Genomic DNA, 19,264 nt, shown 5'->3' on the forward strand with positions numbered 1-19,264 from the left:
ATATATATATATATATATATATATATATATATATATATATATATATATATATATATGAACTCTCGAGTTTCCTCTTGTTCTTTGTGTGTGAATCGATAGAACTCAATCCATAAAACAACAACAACAACAACAACAACAACAACAACAACAACAACAACAACAACAACAACATGACGGCGGGGGCTCGCACGAGCCGGCAGCCGAGAGCGCCGAGACCTCCGTAAGTCCGTACTGTGCACGACCATGAGCCGAGACCCTCCTAGTTCCGTGTTCGATCACGGGTCCAAGGGTCCTGGTTCCACGTTGGCCCCCGACCAAGGAGACGCCAAGTGTTTGGGAGGACGTACCGGGGACTGGACGTTCAGGATCCCGGCAGTTGCTTACAAGGAAATTCCTGGCGATCTTGCTCAAGGGGACAAAGACCCCTTACCTCCCGGTACATGATGATCGGTGCTGTTATGTGTAACACGGTGTTGGAATGTGTTGCATTACCTTTGTGTACATCGCAGGAATGTGTGTTTCCTCCACCACCGAAGGTGAACGGAGGTTTTTGTTTTCACCAGTCTGTCTGTCTGTCTGTCTGTCTGTCTGTCTGTGAGAAGGATATCTCAAAACGTTATGGACGGATTTGGACGAAAGTTGGAGGACAGGTTGGGTGTGTGACAAAGACGAATTGGTTCGATTTGGGTGAAGATCCGAATCCGCAAACGACAATTTTTTTATTTTATTTTTAAAAGTCATTCTTCACCTTTTGAGAGATGGGGCAAAAAACAAATGATAAATAGCATGAAATGTCAAGTTGTTGATGGATTATGACAAAACTTGGTGAATGGGTTTGGTAGTTGACAAGACCAAGCTGATTCGATGCAGATCCGACCTATCATTGGGCAACAAAACGTAAACTGTTCAGCCTGGCGGAGGTATTCACTCCACCGAGTGCCATTCCAGGTTGAAGCTGTCTAGGGGAAGAGTGGGATCGAACAGCCTCAGGAATGCAGTTCTACAAGTAGGAGAAACGTGGAATCAAAATGTGGACGTGTGCACAGTGACCCTGGAATTTGGACATCCTGGTCAGTGTGACCGCTCATCATTTTCATAAATGCCAAGGTGAGCCAATGAAAAAAGCCAAGAATTCACAAGTCAAGGTTTCGGAAAGGCGATGATAATAGAAAACCTATAGAAAACCAAGATGCCAATGTGAACAACGAATAGCCAAGATCTTGTGAAAAAAGCCAAGGAGTGGTCACACTGATCCTGGTGTTTCTGTGGAGGGCCGGGTGGCTGAGAGGGCACAGGGAGCTAGAGCGGGGAGAGACGATAAAAATAAAAAACACACAGAGAGGCCACCGACATACATGTGACATGAGAACAACAGATTTTGGACTTGAGCCTCATCCTAGGAGATTCCAGTATTGAGAGCTTGAGATGTCAAGAATCTTGAAGAGAAATGTGAAGCTGTGGAACCAGTCCATAAGGGAGAGCAGTACTCCATTGAGCTTCGCATAAAGGTCTGTGGTCGTATGGCAGCTTAGCTGCCGGGGTAGCTATCATTTCTTGAAGCGCGACTGTGTCGCTGATGCAGTGCCCCTCTACCAGTACACACACTGGAAGTGGTACTCATTTCACCGACCTCGGAAGGATGACAGGCTGAGTCAACCCCCTGGTGTATTAATTCAGTGGCCGACGGGGCTTGAACTCAGGACCCTAGGATCCCAAGCCACCACCCGAACCACTGAGCCAACACCGCTGCATAAACGTCTTGGATGCTGGGGGTAAGGCCTACAATTTCAACAGACCGGATGTCCTCGTGGTTTACCATGAAAAAGGTATGGTAGGTGGGTTAGTTTGAAGATCCTTCCTGAGCGGCAGGGTGAGACTGTGAGATTTGTTGTCAGGGTTGAAAGACTTGCTCCATTTGTCAGATCAGCATGAATCAATTCCACATCAGCAGAGATTGACACAGCTGCTGTCTGCTTGTTAATGGGACGCCATGAGAGTGTTCTAATTCCGTTAAAGCCACGAAGGATCACAAATCGGACCTCAGGATGATGAATTGGACCTGTATACGCTTGAATGATGCTCCGCTAAGGCCTTAAATTTGAACTACTGACCCCCTACCCCACATACTTAACATGATTATTATTCCTCTGTTGCTGTTAATTGTATTAAAGTGTTAATTGGTTGCTATAAATTGCTCTGTTTTTAAGCTGAATTTGTTGTTCCACTTGCTCATTCGAAAGGGACTTTTGGTATAAGAATTGCAGACATTGAGAAAAGCTGTAAAATGTTGTTTTCATGTATTTTGCAGATTATATTATGAAAGTAAAGGTGGAGTGTGAATGGGGTGATTCTGCAAACTCCGAGGAGAAAGGTCCGAACCTCTACCCTTGTGCACCTCACAGGTAGAATATGTAAAATGTGAGATATGTTGCTCTGGAGTTTTGTTTAATGTCTTTTTTTTGGTGTTGTTGTTTGTTTTAGTTGTTTATGAAAATCTGAAAGCGGATCCTGATCTTATGGATTGTCCCATGAAATGTAAGCGCCATCTTTCTCATCGGTGGAGGTGCAGTTACTTGTTTATTAGCCCTCGTTGGATTTGGTTCAAAATGGGGCGCTTATTGATTTGATCTCGATTTTCGAGTCCGTGTGTCCGCAACCATATCTCTGACATGTATGGACCAATTTTATTCGTACTTGGCAAAAAGGCAACACACGATGGTACACGTATGCACGTCATTTTTATTTTTTTTTGAGTTCAGATCCAAGATGGCGGACTGGCGGCCATTTCAGTGAGAAAAAAAAAACCCGATGTTGAACACGTCTTCAACCATTTCTCAGACATCCATTTATGATGTCGTTCAAACTTGGCACACAGATAATTAATGAATGATGGCTTACATATGCACGTCAATTTTGTTGCGAGATCATATCCAAGATGGCCGACTGGCAGCCATTTTCTTACTTAAATGTGTCTCCAACCATTTCTCAGACGCGCATGGGCTGATTTTGTTTAAACTTGGCACAAGCACAGTACATGATGGCATACACATGCAACTCACTTAATTTTGTGATCTGATCAAAGATGGCCGACTGGTAGACTGGTGGCAATTTTAGATGTAAAAAAGAACCCGATGTTGAACACGTCCTCAACCATTTCTCAGACATGCATTGTCTGATTTTGTTCAAACTTGGCACAAGCACAGTACATGATGGCACACACATGCACTTCACTTTATTTTGTGATGTGATTAAAGATAGCCGACTGACGGCCATTTTGGTTGTAAAAAAAAACCTGGTGCTGAACACATCTTCCACCATTTCTTGGACATACATTTACCGATGTCGTTCAAACTTGGCACACATATAAAGAATGTTGGCTTACATATGCACATCATTTTTTTTTTTTTGCGAGATCAGATCAAAGATGGCCAACTGGTGGCCATTTTCTTACTTAAATGTGTCCCCAACCATTTCTCAGACAAGCATGGTCCGATTTTGTTCAAACTTGGCATAACCACAGTACATGACGGCATTCACGTACATCTCACTTTATTTTGCGATCTGATCAAAGATGGCCGACTGGTAGGCTGGTGGCCATTTTAGTTGTACATAAATATGGGTTAGCCCTTTAACTCCCTACAGCAATATTACGAAAACAACGGGGCTTTGACATTTTATGTCTTTTTTTTTTATTTGGCTGAACTTGTTTTTGCTTTACCCCAACATAGTTTATCATATTTGTTGGTGTGAATTCACCTGTTCATCAACTTTGTTTCTCTCCACCGGTAGTGGATTGCCTCGAGCTGTGTGCAGGTGGTGAAGTTGATTCCATGGAGAGAAAACCTTTCCAAAGCAATGCTCCTCAGACTTCCCAGGAGGCTTTGAGCAAAGTCTCTTTGAAGGAAGAACTGCCTGATGATCCTTCTGAGGAGGTCAATGATGCTGATCAACATGTAGTTGGTAAGCAGTGTCTCACCCAGAACAATCAGCACCATGTTGGTTTTGTTTGCTATTTGATTAGACAATGAATGTAACATCGATCCGACATGATGTACAGAAACTGGTGCGGTTAAAAAAAAAAACCAAAAGAAAGCTTTCCTGCACCTCTTCATGTCTTTAGATTGTAAATTCAAACGTAGATTTTGAGAACTGTCCAAATTAATTTTTGCTTCACATTGGTGGTCATCATTTGTTAGATATTTCTTGGTATGCCGTCCTGATGAGGGCAAATAAGCCCAAAATCCAGATAAGCGGCTCCCTTTGATGGTTAACTGATGTTGACCATGTAATCTTTGTCCGTTTGATGGAGTCGCCAGGCCGAGGCCTCTGGGTTGGAGGTGACGCTTTGGTGTAGGACTATGTCTAATGGAAATCGGGGGAGTGCTCATCACACTCCACATGTTTCGATTTACCTGCCGATCACATCACATGCCTTCTGGTTTAATCATTTGCATTAGTGGGAACAATTGTCTGGGTGGCAGATGGATGGTTGTTCTTTGCAGATTATGTGGTTTTACCATGTGAGACAAAATCCGTGGTGAGGCTCACCATAATAGTCAGGAGGTGCGTCTGATATACATATACATATACATATACATATACATATACATATACATATACATATACATATACATATACATATACATATACACTATCCCTGTGTCGTAAGAGGCGACCAGGGTTGCGTCAGGAAGGGCATCCGGCGTAAAACATGTGCCAAATCACTATGCGGATCATACGGATGATCTGCTGTGGCGACCCCTAACGGGAGCAGCCGAAAGAAAAAGAAGAAGATATATATACATATATATATATATATATATATATATATATATATATATATATATACACTTATACACTTACATATTTACGGATCTGGAAGCCATATGCATTCAAACATACAGATGTCCCAAGCGTCGGTTATTCCGTTAAGTACATGTGAGATAGGTCCCTTCCTTTTGTCGAGTGGGCGAATCAAAGGTGTGCATTGCGATGTCCTTTTAGGTAGGTTATTCAATCTTTATATCCAACAAACCATCCAAGACAATCCAACGAACCCTCCAACGAACATCCAACAACCTTCCCATCCCCCATCACGATCCACTGTCTACCTGCGTCTCTGGAGCCTCGTGTTTCGAGGCAAAATCTTTGTGAAGTACCTTTTTGGGCGAGTCCGCACGTGTGGAGGAGGCGGGGTTTTCCCGGCATGGCCGAAAGCCCGCCCAGAAAGGGCGGATCCATGGGAGCCCCATCCAATCAGGGTCCAACACTCTCCGCTCTCAGGGTTGCTACACGAACTCCAAGTCTTTTTCTGCAAGCACTGTACGAACTCCACGACTCTCTCACAGCAACGCTCCTCACAACCAGCACTGCTCGCAATCCTCCGAACTCCAGCACAACCCAACAACCACGACGACGAACGACCCCCCAAGAACTCTCGTCCCCAGAACTCCTCTCCACCGAACTCCGCTGAGGATGGCGTCGTAAGTGACGTTTGTTCCACCGAGCCCTCGCCCCGTTCGCGGAGGTCCATAAAAGTTACGACGCCATCCTCAGCGGAGTTCGGTGGAGAGGAGTTCTGGGGATGAGAGTTCTTGGGGGGTCGTTCGTCGTCGTGGTTGTTGGGTTGTGCTGGAGTTCGGAGGATTGCGAGCAGTGCTGGTTGTGAGGAGCGTTGCTGTGAGAGAGTCGTGGAGTTCGTACAGTGCTTGCAGAAAAAGACTTGGAGTTCGTGTAGCAACCCTGAGAGCGGAGAGTGTTGGACCCTGATCCCAGCCTCGGACTCCGCTCTACTCGACCCGGGCTCCTTCACAGACACGGTCTCCACGCGTGCGGCCGTGGACCGAGCTGCACGACCATTAACAGGTGCCGCACCACGGAGCACCACCATCCCTCCAACGTGCAGGTACCCCGCCGAACTGCGACCCCAGCTCGTCTCTCACCCTGGCTGCTGGGGTCCAATAAAACATCTGGGTTTCTTATCATCTGAGTGTGTGGGCCCGTCTTGTAAGTAGAAACTGTATAACTGTTTTTGAACATTGTAAATTCTTGCCTGTTTATTCCCGCGTAAGTCTGCTCTGTGTCTTCTTTATTCTAAATAAATTATTATGAGAAATGTTCCCAGTTCATTTTCATCTTTTCCTTCATTGGTCCAGCATGGTTCGGATCTGAGTTTTAGCCGGGTTTTTATACCCGATAATCGGTTCATCCGAGCTGGCACGGCTTTGGCAGTTTCCGCTCGACTGCACCCGAACCGGAGTTGGTAGTCGGTAGTTGGAACTCTACCACAGTCGGTAGAATGACCCGGTTCGAGCAAGACGTGCCGAGGGCGTGGTTTCCCCGGTAGTCAAAATCGTGTAGTTAATTAGGTAAATTGGTTATAGACAAATAGACCCTATGCTACACGGTGGTGATATTGGCATCCATGGTCGGTTAGAGTTAGACGACCCGCTGGCTCGCGGAGTTATCCGAGTGACGGCCTACAATTCCAGGGAGTTTGGTGGGAGGTGATGCAAGCTTTCCCCACCTCGTGGTCGTTCTCACCACCGACCCCTGGCCCACAACAATATATATATATATATATATATATATATATATATATATATATATATATATATATATATATATATATATATATATATAATGTGTGTGTATATATTGTTACGAATTTGGAATTCAATTGCACACAACATTCAGGTTCCCTTAGTCAGCTATGTCGATAAGTGCATGTTCCCTCGATAGCTCACCTTTCATTGTTTAAATGTTCAGATCGATTAGATGCGCTGCGGATCGATTTAATAGTTAGGGAATGAAACAATGGAGATGTCCCTCCCCCCTCTTCTGTGAAGAGGAAGAAGAACCCTGCGGTGACGTCAACAACTCCCTCCCACCCGTAGTTGAGCAGGGGGTGGATCACGAGGGCATGAGTCACGCCGGGTGCGGGGTAGGGGTGCAAAGGATAAAGAGGACATCTTTTTCTGAGTTCGTGGGAGTCCCGTGGTAGGGCTGAGTTCGTGGGAGTCCCGTGGTAGGGCTGAGTTCGTGGGAGTCCCGTGGTAGGGCTGAGTTCGTGGGAGTCCCGTGGTAGGGCTGAGTTCGTGGGAGTCCCGTGGTAGGGCTGAGTTCGTGGGAGTCCCGTGGTAGGGCTGAGTTCGTGGGAGTCCCGTGGTAGGGCTGAGTTCGTGGGAGTCCCGTGGTAGGGCTGAGTTCGTGGGAGTCCCGTGGTAGGGCTGAGTTCGTGGGAGTCCCGTGGTAGGGCTGAGTTCGTGGGAGTCCCGTGGTAGGGCTGAGTTCGTGGGAGTCCCGTGGTAGGGCTGAGTTCGTGGGAGTCCCGTGGTAGGGCTGAGTTCGTGGGAGTCCCGTGGTAGGGCTGAGTTTGTGGGGGTCCCGTGGCAGAGTTCGTGAGTCCCGTGTGCAGAGTTCGTGTGCTGAGTCCCGTGAGAGGAGTAAGCTTTTTTGCTTCGGAGAGAGCAGTCATTCAGCAGGCCATCGGGTCCTGCTTGGCTTGCTTGGCTTGAGGCCTTCGGAAGCTTTTTGGTTCGGCTGGCTCAGTGAGCTTCGGCTGCTGCTTTGTTTTGGAAGGAACTTGAGCCGGTTGTTTCGCTCGAACTGCGAGTGGAGGCTTCTTCCTCTCTTCCTCTTCTTCCTCTTCTTCTTGGTTCGTGGAGCTTTTCGTTCTCCATTTTGTTTCCCGGCTTGGTGCGACGCATAGGCCTCTTCTTGGAGTTGGATCATCGGGGAAGCGACGATCGACAGGAAGGATCGGCGCCTCGTCTCACCAGCACGTGTTGAGAATCGCGGGAGGATTCGCGGAAGCTCGGGAAGGATCGCGGCGATTGGATCCAGCTCGCTCTCGCTGGAGCCTGGGTCCAGACAAGTTGAAGACCACACAAGGTGGAAAGGTTCGAGTCAAGCTCTGAGTTTAAGCTCACCTGTCCTCCGAGCTGGAGCTCATGAGTAAAGGCCTCAGCCACCATTTCTGGTGTGGGTGTGTGTGCGTACGTGTGTCCGTGGGCTCGTCTAATAAGTAGGAACTGCTGTTAAGTGTAAATGACTGTACATAATAAGTTGACGGTTGTAGTTCTTTTGTCGTGCTTTTGTTGTTTGTATAATTGCAAACGTGTTTTGCCTTATTTAATTGCATACGTGTTTCATTACAATAAATGTCCTTGTGTGAATGTAAACCTGCTCGTTGCGTCCATTCCCTCATTGACTGAACATTTTGTGTGTTGGGAGTTGGAAAGCCGTTGGTTTGCCGTAATAGGGGGACATTTGGACCGACGGTTCTCGGCGATTACGCCGCTCGGAATCGCGCACGGACAAGCTCGCCTCGGCGGTTTGTTCCGTACGAGTTCCGTCGAGGGTGGAATACCCCGGTAGTTGATCACGTGGGTATTTAGGTAAATTGAAGATTGGCAATCGACCCTACCCCACGTGATCTGCCGATTGGCGTATTTCGGTTCTTGTACAAGGACCCGTCGCTCGGAGTTATCCGGGCGGCGATCTATATTCTGGGCGATCGGTCAGGCCGACTCGACTTGCGGCTCTGTTCAGAGCAGCCAGTTGGCGGCCGACACCCCGGCCCGTAACAATCTTTTGAATAAGGCTCACTTGGCTGTGCCTGGGTGGGTTTGAGGGTCGAGGAGTAGCAGCTGAAATGTGAATCCTATCCAGGTTCCTCCTGATGACTTCATCTTTGCTTTTTGCTTGATTTGGTTCCATCTGATTACTCCAATGCAGGATTATACCGATTTGGTCTTCTATTTGATTTGAATTGAATTAAATTGCATAATAATGAACGTCATGGGTCAGGTTTAAGTGTCCCATCAAAACGGGATGTCTTGGAACCCGGTCATCACTGCCAGCATTTCTATGTATGTCGCTTATTAATTATGTAACACACCAGTACACAAACATCACACAAAATAAACCGCACAAAACGAAAATTTTCATCAATGATCTCTCCGACTCTGGAAAATCCTCTTTATCTCTTTGCTGATGACTCCACCCTCTGCCGTACCATTTGTCATCCCTCAGACCGGCAAGCAGCAGCTTCTTCGCTCACTGCAGATCCGGATAAAATCACAAGCTGGTTCAGCACGTGGAACATGTCTTTCAATCCTGACAAATCTCACACTCTCACGATGTCTTTAAGAAAGGACCGTCTGGAAAACCTCCCCATCTACTTTCGCAACAATCCTCTTAACTAACGAAAGTCCTTTCATTCAAACTTCTGGGTCTCACTATCTGCCATGATCTTTCCTGGGAAAGCCACATCTCCAAGCTGGCCTCCAAAGCTGGTCGCCGATTGGGCATCCTCCATCGTGCAAAGTCCTTCCTTGGCGCACCTGAACTCCTGACCACATACAAAGCTTTCATCCACAGCCTGATGGAGTACTCTTTCCCCTCTGGGCTGTTGCTCCCACCTCTCACCTTTCTCAGCCTCACGCTATTGAAACCAAGTCATTTAAGATCATTGGTATCTCCCGTGATGAGGCTGAGTCTTTCGGTATCTCACTCTCTCACCACAGGCAGGTCCGTAGTCTTTCTGTCTTCTACTGTCCCCTCTCCGGCCTCACCCCCTTGCTCTGTCTGAGATGTCGCCCCCATATTTCCGCAGGGTGCTCAAGGTCTGCCAGCAACGCCCTTCTGGTTAAACTACCAAAATCAAGAATTACTGCTCACTTTCATTCTTTCATTCCTCTTTTTTTCCCCACCTTTGGAATAAACTCCCACACACTCTTCAATCCCACTCTTCCCTCCAGGTCTTCAAAATTGTTGTTCACAACCATCCCTTATCTTCCCCCATCCCAAACCTCGATCTTTTCTACCCCCGTTAATCCACCCCAAGCTCACTTCCTTCATATTCCCTACTTTCCTTCCTGAAAGTCCCTGTAGTGTCCATCTTGTGTACCCCTTGTACCCCACCCAATCCCTCTCCCTTCTACAGATCTTATGTGTCTGTTCCCCACTGTTTTGTGCTTCCCTCTCCCGTCCCTCTTGTCTCTTGCTCCAGTTGTTATACGTTCTGTGTGTTAGCTCTCATACGAGCCTTGACATTGTCTATTAAAAAAAAAAGTCCTGACGAGGGTCTGCAATCTCCGATTGCTCTTTTTCTTGTTTTCAAATGTCCAGTTTTTATTCTATACTAGATGACCCGTAAACCCGTTGGGTTCCCGTTGTGACAGTGGTTGAAAAAAAAAACAAAACAAAAGATAGCTCCAGCGAACTATACCGTTGAGGTTGTTTGCATTAATCAAATACTCCTGAAAAGTCCTTGACTAAATCGGGAATTGATTTTTAAATAATTGTTTCGTTGCCCGATTTGAACGAAACTTGATACTGCACATCACAGGAGAATGGTGAGTAAGGTGGCACTAAAATTTTTGCGCTATCGTGTACCGTTTTGGCTGTATTTCGGGAACATAATACATACATATATACATGATGAGAGTTTTTGTAATATATAGATAGATGGCAGGGTTTCCTGGGGGGAGAGGGATGTGCACATTTTTCTGAGCTGTCTAGTCTGGGTATGAATCTAAACCCAGCTCTAAACCACCACCCTGGTGTTTCACTGGCAGCGTGTGCAGCACCAAATGGAAGGGCATTAAACTCGAGGACCCACCCATCTGCCAGCATTGGCCATTGGTGGACGTTAAAGATCCCACAGTGTGTTTCGTGAAGAGTCAGCGAGTTATCACCGCCACCATGAACAAATTACAAATACCTGCCATGACTGCCTGAAGGAAAGGCAACAGCAAACCACCTAGCATAACCTTTACCCAGGAACTGATTCTGGGGAACCGACTCTCTATCAGGAGTTTGGTACATTTGATTGATTGATTTTTTTATATTTTTTTAACCCCATAAACATTACTTTGTTTGATGTTTCTTGTGCATTCTCTTTCTGCAGAAAGACAAAGGAAGAAGAGAAATGCATTTTCTTGTTCCAACTGTTCACTGTTGTTCGACACAAACTATTCTTTGAAACGGCACACCGCTCAGGGGTTTTGTCAGGAGGATGTGAACACAGGCAACAACCATCCTTACAACAACAAAAGACCTGCAAGGAGATGTACTAAGGCCCAGAAAGACGAGAGGCCGTACAAGTGTTCTGTCTGCGAGAAGGCATTTGGTATTTTGTCATCGCTTAACAGACATCGAACGATCCACATGGGCGAAAGGCCGTACAAGTGTTCTCTGTGCAGCAACGCTTTCAAGTTGTTAACCGATTTAAAAACACACTGTCGAATACACACCGGCAAAAAGCTGCACAAGTGTTCTGTGTGTAACAAGGTGTATTCTTGTGTTTCAACTTTTATTTCGCACCAGAGGGTGCACACGGGAGAGAGGCCGTACGAGTGTTCTGTGTGCAGCAAGGAATTTAAACAGTCATCGGATTTAAACAGGCATAAAAGAATACACACGGGGGAAAAGCCCTACAAGTGTTCCCTTTGCCCCAAGGCATTTGTGCAGTTACCCCATCTCCATAGTCATCAGAAAACCCACACGGGAGAAAAGGCGTACAGGTGCTCCACATGCAATAAGGCCTTTACCTTGTTACAAACTTTAAAAACGCACCAAAGAATCCACACTGGTGAAAAGCTGCACGAGTGCTCTGCGTGTGGGAAGACTTTTACCGTATTTTCAGCCTTGCGTAGACATCAAGGACTACGTAATACAGAAAAAACAGAGTAAATGTCCGATCTGCACTTTGTATTTTGTTGATTTATCATACGAGTAAAGAATCTGTCCTGATGGACCGGTTAATCCATCACCACCCTCTTCTATAATATCTATGGCATATTTGATTGACTTGTGATAATGGATTCCACTGGGTGGTGCTATACAATACACATTTACATCCAGAGAATTGGGGTCTTTCCCCTACCCCAAACTTGTGGGACTGTGATTTTTTTTTTTTAACCATCAAAAACCAACACCCTTAAGTGCAATCACCATTTTTCAACTCATTCCCTCCAGCAGTTCAGAAGTGCATACAAGTCAAACTGGAGGGCTTCGATCGGAGATCGCTGAATTTTCCCGGTGTAGCCAACTCGTAATATTAGCCAATTTGTAGCACTTGAAATTCTGCCTCATAACGAAAACAAATGTTTTCATCGTTTCCAATGAAACAGCATCCAGCAGTGAAGATTAACTTTTTTATATTTTTAATTTTTTTTCTTTGCTGGAGGTCATAGTCGAATGGTAAAGGTCTTTGGAATAGATATGTCACAGATTACAAATGTGGGTGATAAAAAAGTGAACAATTCTGTTGAAACAATTTTTTTTTGTTTTTTTAAGTGAAGATTTATGTTCAAACAAAGATTTACAAATATAACTTTGTAGTCTCGGGGTATGATTCTTGCATGAGGGTGTAAGAGGACCCTGGTTTGAATCCTGGCAATGAAAAATTTTGGGCTTGTTCTTGAAAAAAACGGGACACCAAGACGAAACCCTTAATGCCTCCTTCCAGGAACCATAACAAACAAAAACTTCCCGAATTATATACCGAGGCGATAGAAAATCTACACCCCCCTTCAAAATTTTTAACATTTTATTGCCTTAAAGCCTGGAATTAAATTGAAGTAAATTAGACTTTTTCCACCTTTATTTACATATCATAACCTCCAACTTTCAAGTGAAAAACAAAGTCTACAGATTTCAGAAAATTAATTAAAAATACAAAACTGGAATAGCTTCATTGGATAAGTGTACACCCTCCTAATAATAGAAATTGTAAATTCGCTCAGGTGTAACCAATCACCTTCAAAATCACACACCAAGTTAATTGGCCATCACCTGCGTTAAATTGTCATGATTCTTATTATTTCAGAATAAAGTCAACTGTTCCTGTAAGTTTCCTTTGCTGGGAAATGCATTACACAGCAAAGACTCAACCATGAGCCCCAAGGAGCTTTCAAAAAACCTCTGGGATAAAGTTGTGGAAAGGCACAGATCAGGGGATGGGTAAAAAAATATTTGAAAGCCTTGAATATCCCTTGGAGCACAGTCAAGACGATCATTAAGAAGTGGAAGGTGTATGGTACCACCAAGACCCTGCCCAGATCAGGCCGTCCCTCCAAACTGGATGACCAAGCAAGGAGGAGACTGAACAGAGAGGCCACCAAGAGTCCATTGGCAACCGCATAACGAAAACCGTGAATGAGCTACATGCCTTTATGGCAAAGACTGGTCAGTGTGTGCATGTGACAACAATATCCCAAGAACTCCATAAGTCCGGTACGGTGGCAAGAAGGAAGCCATTACTCAAAAAAGCCCACATTGAGTCCTGTTTGATGTATGCAAAAAACCACTCTGGAGATTCTGAAGTCATGGAGCAAAAGGTTTTGTGGTCTGATGAAACCAAGATGGAACTTTTTGACCAAAATGCAAAACCTTACATTTGGTGAAAACCCAACACAGCACATCACCCAAAGAACACCACCCCTACTGTGAAGCATGGTGGCAGCATCATGTTATGATGATGTTTCTCATCAGGAGGGATGGGACACTTGTCAAGATAGAAGGGAAAATGGATGGAGAAAAACAGAAAAATCCAAAAGGAAATCCTGTTGCCCTCTGCAAGAAAGCTGATGGAAGTTCACCTTTGAGCATGACAACAACCCGAAGAACACAGCCAAAGCTACATTGGAGTGGCTGAGGAACAAAAAGATAAATGTCCTTGAATGGCCCAGTCAGAGCTCCGACCTAAATCAAATCTTTTTTTTCACACTTACAGGATCATTGATATGGTATAAAAAAAAAATCGAAAATCTGTGGCATGACTTGAACATTGCTGTCCATCAACACTCCCGACACAACTTCTTGTTTTTTTCTTCCCCCCCCCCACCCCCTCAAGGTAATTTTGCACAGGAGGCCATTCAGCCCATTATGCTTGCACCACACCAATACCAGAATTAATAAATTCATCAATACCCCTTTCCCATCATGTTTTGACTTTTGGCTGCTGGTTGTATCATTGGTTAGGGAAACAGATATGTCACTGATGCAGTGCCCTTATGACTAGTACACTGGTACTCAATTCACCACCCTCAGAAGGATGGCAGGCTGAGTCAACCCCCTGGTGTTAATTCAGCAGCCACTAGGGCTTGAACTCAGGGCCTGAGGATCCCAAGCCACCACCCTAACCACTAAGCCAACACCAGGCTCCTAACTTGACTGAGCCTGAACAGTTTTGTACAGAAGAATGGGCAAATATTGCCCAATCACAAGGTGTGTGAAGTTGGAGACCTATCCCAACAGACTCGCAACTGTAATTGCTGTCAAAGGTGCTTCCACCAAGTATTAACGAGGACACTTATCCAACGAATATATTATAGTTTTGTATTTTTAATTAATTTTCTGAAATTTGTAGAATTTGTTTTTTCACTTGGAAGTTGTGGGTTACGATGTGTAAATAAAGGTGGAAAAAAGTCTGATTTAATGCAATTTAATTCCAGGTATAAGGCAACAAAAGGTGAAAAATTTGAAAGGGGGTGTAGACTTTCTATAGGTACTGCATACCATAGTACGACAGGATCGACTCGAGATATGTGAACTCCCCTCTAAGCTTTCTATCCTGGGTTTGAATCCTGACTCAGCTATAAACTGTCATTCTGGTGTTTCACAGGTAGGGTGATTTATTAACGTGTGTGCTGTCCATCAGATACATATTGAATGGGATGCCTGCGCTGGTCGTTGCTGAACGTTAAAGATCCCTTGGTGTCTTTCGTGAAGAGTCAGCAAGTTATTGCTGGTACCCTGGAACAAATGACAAATTCCTGCCCAAATCAACGTTTTCCCTCTCTCAACTGCTCATTTTGTGCTGCTGTGTCCTGATCCACTCAGTGTACTAATACTAGCTCTTCCACGAGACTCGACTGTGTATACAAAATAAATAAATCGCCATCAGTCGAATGTCAGGCCTGGCCAGCTGGTTCGTGAAAGACTTGTGCCAAACTCTTTTCCTGACCGACCCAAAAAGAAGGTGGAATAATGTGTCCGAGTAGAATGTGGACTCTCTTTAAAAGTAAAGTAGAATTATCCCTCTCTCCGATCCCTCTCCCTTCCACTCTCCACCCCCTCATTTTCTTCTCCAGTCCCTCTCTCTCTCTTCCTCTCTGTCCCACCCCTCCCCCTGCTACCCCACCCTCCCTGTCCCACCCCTCCCCTGCTACCCCACCCTCCCTGTCCCACCCCTCCCCTGCTACCCCCAACCTCCCTGTCCCACCCCTCCCGCTGCTACCCCCAATCTCCCTGTCCCACCCCTCCCCCTGCTACCCCCACCCTCCCTGTCCCACCCCTCCCCTGCTACCCCACCCTCCCTGTCCCACCCCTCCCCCTGCTACCCCCACCCTCCCTGTCCCACCCCTCCCCCTGCTACCCCCACCCTCCCTGTCCCAATACTCCCCCTGCTCCCCTCTATTGAGGGGACTGCAGCATGTACGAGTCAGATTCAGAATGAGCCGACAAGAGGTGTGCAAAGCTCGCTGCATGTGCGAGCATGGATGAAGACAGGCTTTTGCCAAACAGACAGCGTGGGTCTTAAATACTCGTGCCTGGTTTTACATAGAACCTGGCGGTAAAAAAGAAAATGTCGCAGTTTGGGCATGTTTTATTGCCCTTCCCTTCCCCTCGCGCTGCCTTCCCTCCACCTCCCCTCATGTTTACCTTCTCCAAAACCCCATTCTCTCTCCACCCCCCCCCCATGGACCTCTCCCAGTGATACACCATTTTGTTTGATCCTGTACTACCACCCCCCCCCCCCCTTCTCCACAAGTCCTACGACGAAGTTGACAGCCCCTCTCCTCATACTTAGCTCCTCCAGAAACTCTCCTTCTCCTCCTCCTCCTCGCTCCCACCCCCCCCTTCCCAGAGTGTATAGCGGTTTGGTGCAGCTTCTCCCTCCCCATCCCCCTTCCTCACTCTTTCCCCCATCCTATCTCCCCCCTTTCCACCCATCCTCCCTCCTTGCTTGCTTCTCTCTCCTCTCTCTCCTCGATCTCTCCTCTCTCCCCCCATTACCCTCTCCCTCCCCCCATTCTCCTCTCCCTCTCCCTCCCCCCATTCTCCTCTCCCTCCCCCACTCTCCTCCTCTCCCCTCCCCCCACTCTTCCACTCCTCTCCTCCACTCCTCCCCTTCCTCTTTTCCCCTCCCTCCTCTCTCCTTTCTCGCCCTCCTCTATCCTTCCCTCCCTCTATCCTTCTACGCCCTCCTCTATCCTTCCCCTCCCTCGTCTCTCCTTCCTTTCTAGTTCCTCGTCTTCCTCTCTCCTTCCTCGGCCTCCTCTCTCCTTCCTCGTCCTCCTCTCCCCTTCCTCGCCCTCCTCTCCCCTTTCTCACCCTCCTCTTCCCTTCCTCACCCTCCTCTCCCCTTCCTCGCCCTCCTCTCCCCTTCCTCGCCCTCCTCTCCCTTTCCTCGCACTCCTCTCTCCTTCCTCGTCCTCCTCTCTCCTGCCTCGTCCTCCTCTCTCCTTCCTCGTCCTCCTCTCCCCTTCCTCGCCCTCCTCTCCCTTTCCTCACCCTCCTCTCTCCTTCCTCGTCCTCCTCTCTCCACCCTCCTCCCCCCCTCTCCTTCCTCGTCCTCCTCTCTCCTTCCTCGCCCTCCTCTCTCCGTCCTCGTCCTCCTCTCCCTTTCCTCGCCCTCCTCTCCCCTTCCACGTCCTCCTCTCCCCTTCCTCGTTCTCCTCTCCCCTTCCTCACCCTCCTCTCCCCTTCCTCGCCCTCCTCTCCCCTTCCTCGCCCTCCTCTCCCCCTTCCTCGCCCTCTTCTCCCCTTCATCGCCCTCCTCTCCCCTTCCTCGCACTCCTCTCCCCTTCCTCGCACTCCTCTCTCCTTCCTCGTCCTCCTCTCCCTTTCCTCGCCCTCCTCTCCCCTTCCTCGCCCTCCTCTCCCCTTCCTCGCCCTCCTCTCCCTTTCCTCGCCCTCCTCTCCCTTTCCTCGCCCTCCTCTCTCCTTCCTCGTCCTCCTCTCTCCTTCCTCGCCCTCCTCTCTCCTTCCTCGCCCTCCTCTCTCCTTCCTCGCCCTCCTCTCTCCTTCCTCGTCCTCCTCTCTCCTTCCTCGTTCTCCTCTCTCCTTCCTCGTCCTCCTCTCCCTTTCCTCGCCCTCCTCTCTCCTTCCTCGTTCTCCTCTCTCCTTCCTCGTCCTCCTCTCCCTTTCCTCGCCCTCCTCTCCCCTTCCTCGTCCTCCTCTCCCTTTCCTCGCCCTCCTCTCCCTTTCCTCGCCCTCCTCTCTCCTTCCTCGTCCTCCTCTCTCCTTCCTCGCCCTCCTCTCTCCTTCCTCGCCCTCCTCTCTCCTTCCTCGCCCTCCTCTCTCCTTCCTCGCGCTCCTCTCTCCTTCCTCGCCCTCCTCTCTCCTTCCTCGTCCTCCTCTCTCCTTCCTCGTTCTCCTCTCTCCTTCCTCGTCCTCCTCTCTCCTTCCTCGTTCTCCTCTCTCCTTCCTCGTCCTCCTCTCCCTTTCCTCGCCCTCCTCTCTCCTTCCTCGTTCTCCTCTCTCCTTCCTCGTCCTCCTCTCCCTTTCCTCGCCCTCCTCTCCCCTTCCTCGCCCTCCTCTCCCTTTCCTCGCCCTCCTCTCCCTTTCCTCGCCCTCCTCTCTCCTTCCTCGTCCTCCTCTCTCCTTCCTCGCCCTCCTCTCTCCTTCCTCGCCCTCCTCTCTCCTTCCTCGCCCTCCTCTCTCCTTCCTCGCCCTCCTCTCTCCTTCCTCGCCCTCCTCTCTCCTTCCTCGTCCTCCTCTCTCCTTCCTCGTTCTCCTCTCTCCTTCCTCGTCCTCCTCTCTCCTTCCTCCCCCTCCTCTCTCCTTCCTCGTCCTCCTCTCTCCTTCCTCGCCCTCCTCTCTCCCTCCTCACCCTCCTCTCTCCCTCTTTCTCTCCCCTCCCTTTAATATTCCTATCAGCAAAGCGACAGGTTGGATTTACTAGTCAGAGATAGATGATTTTCCAGAGTCAGTGAGATAATTGATGAAGCCAAGCAGAGTACCCACCGTATTGGCAACCTTGTTCCAAGGATGCAACATGTTGTTCCGACGCATCCATTTATTTTGGCGGTGTAGAAGCAACTGACAGCTCTGAATATGCCAAAAAAAACCCAGGTTACGTGTATGAAGCAAAACCATACCTTCTGATGACAATTGAAAACACCTCACTGCACTGGAAAACGTGGGGACAGATACACTGGACTGTAAATGGTGGAGACTTGTAATACCCTCCCCCACCTGGAGGGGGCGCTACACGGTACACATTCATATAGAATATTTGCGTCTACTCCCCTCACCCCAGCAAGACCACCGGCAAAGATAAAAACACCTCCATACACCAATCGGGGTCATGTTGATTGAATGTAGCAAGTCTGGATATAATTGGTCCAGAACTGTAGGAGTAGAAGCATGAAAAACAAACGTTGTTCCATTAATTATATAGAGGTGGCTCAAAATGTGTGAATTGATCCACAGCGCTCTACTCAGCTTCCGGCCATGCACCAGGTAAACAGGAAATCTGACGAGTTGTCACAATTCCCAGAACGAATGAGATTCCGATGGTCATTGTTACAGGTAGTGATGGTAACGGAATGACACATCACACATTTGAGTAGTGGGCTCAAATTTCGGTCCTGATGATGTAATCTGTCAGACGCGCTGCGAGGCATAAAAAAACACAGGGTGTGCCACTTAAAAAAAAAAATAATGCTTCGCAGAGTTTATTTATTTATATCACAGGAACAATGTCATTGTATTTCACAATTAAATGTACTTATCAATTCAATAGTAAGAGGAACAGTTGTTCCAAGTTGAGTTGACTCACCTGTTTGGCTGTTTCAATAGAACGTGATGGATAGTGCAGTACACAGGTGAGAGGGAATATTTGTATACTTTATGGGTGCACAAGCAGCAACCGTGGCCACCACCACCACCACCCACAAACGACCACTCTCCTTTCTGAAACCATTGATCATCCCATCCTGATATTGTCCAATGATAACCTGCGATGAGTAAAGGAGACTTTTAAATTTAAACAACCTTCACCAGTAAAGGTAGACGCCTCTCCTTTTCTCGGAGCGGATGTCCAACCGAAACACGCTCAGGCTTTGTTGTGGAATCAACTTTCATCACCACTCACACTTTAGGATGAGGATGACACACCGGGAAAAACGGGACCACGCGTGCGCAGCCAACCGTGCACACCTCCATCATTCGACTAACAGCGAGGACAACGCCAACACTCAATGGCGCCAAGACGTGGATCAGCCTCATGCCCTCAATATGTACC

At 47.6% G+C, this 19,264-nt stretch overlaps 2 protein-coding genes across 5 annotated transcripts in view; both read left to right on the forward strand.

Moving 5' to 3' along the window:
• LOC147009835 (interferon-induced transmembrane protein 3-like) overlaps positions 1-19,264 on the forward strand; it is a 116,184-nt gene that overhangs the window by 27,966 nt on the left and 68,954 nt on the right. The window lies entirely within an intron of this gene.
• LOC147009837 (uncharacterized) lies at positions 139-14,444 on the forward strand. Of its 4 annotated transcripts, none has more exons than XM_085862631.1 (5): positions 139-436; positions 2,309-2,371; positions 2,482-2,535; positions 3,790-3,960; positions 10,584-10,906. In XM_085862631.1, exons 1-5 carry the CDS (start codon positions 244-246, stop codon positions 10,682-10,684), a joined length of 582 nt encoding a protein of 193 aa, XP_085718757.1. In that variant the 5' UTR covers positions 139-243; the 3' UTR covers positions 10,685-10,906. The 4 variants fall into 4 exon arrangements, with proteins under 4 accessions (XP_085718757.1, XP_085718755.1, XP_085718756.1 ...); XM_085862629.1 differs by lacking the exon at positions 10,584-10,906 and adding an exon at positions 10,916-14,444 and having other exon boundaries at positions 142-436; positions 3,814-3,960; XM_085862628.1 differs by lacking the exon at positions 10,584-10,906 and adding an exon at positions 10,916-14,444 and having other exon boundaries at positions 143-436.

The sequence above is a fragment of the Eptatretus burgeri genome, chromosome 17, assembly GCF_056783735.1.
Source record: "Eptatretus burgeri isolate ZD-2024b chromosome 17, Ebu_testis_v1, whole genome shotgun sequence".
NCBI lineage: Eukaryota > Metazoa > Chordata > Myxini > Myxiniformes > Myxinidae > Eptatretus > Eptatretus burgeri.

Bases quoted from the DNA above. Each gene is read 5' to 3' on its own strand.
- LOC147009837 (XM_085862628.1), top strand. From the start codon at position 244: ATGAGCCGAGACCCTCCTAGTTCCGTGTTCGATCACGGGTCCAAGGGT. The intron at 437-2,308 runs GTACATGATGAT...TGTATTTTGCAG, and splicing joins CAAAGACCCCTTACCTCCCG to ATTATATTATGAAAGTAAAG. The intron at 2,372-2,481 runs GTCCGAACCTCT...TGTTTGTTTTAG, and splicing joins TGCAAACTCCGAGGAGAAAG to TTGTTTATGAAAATCTGAAA.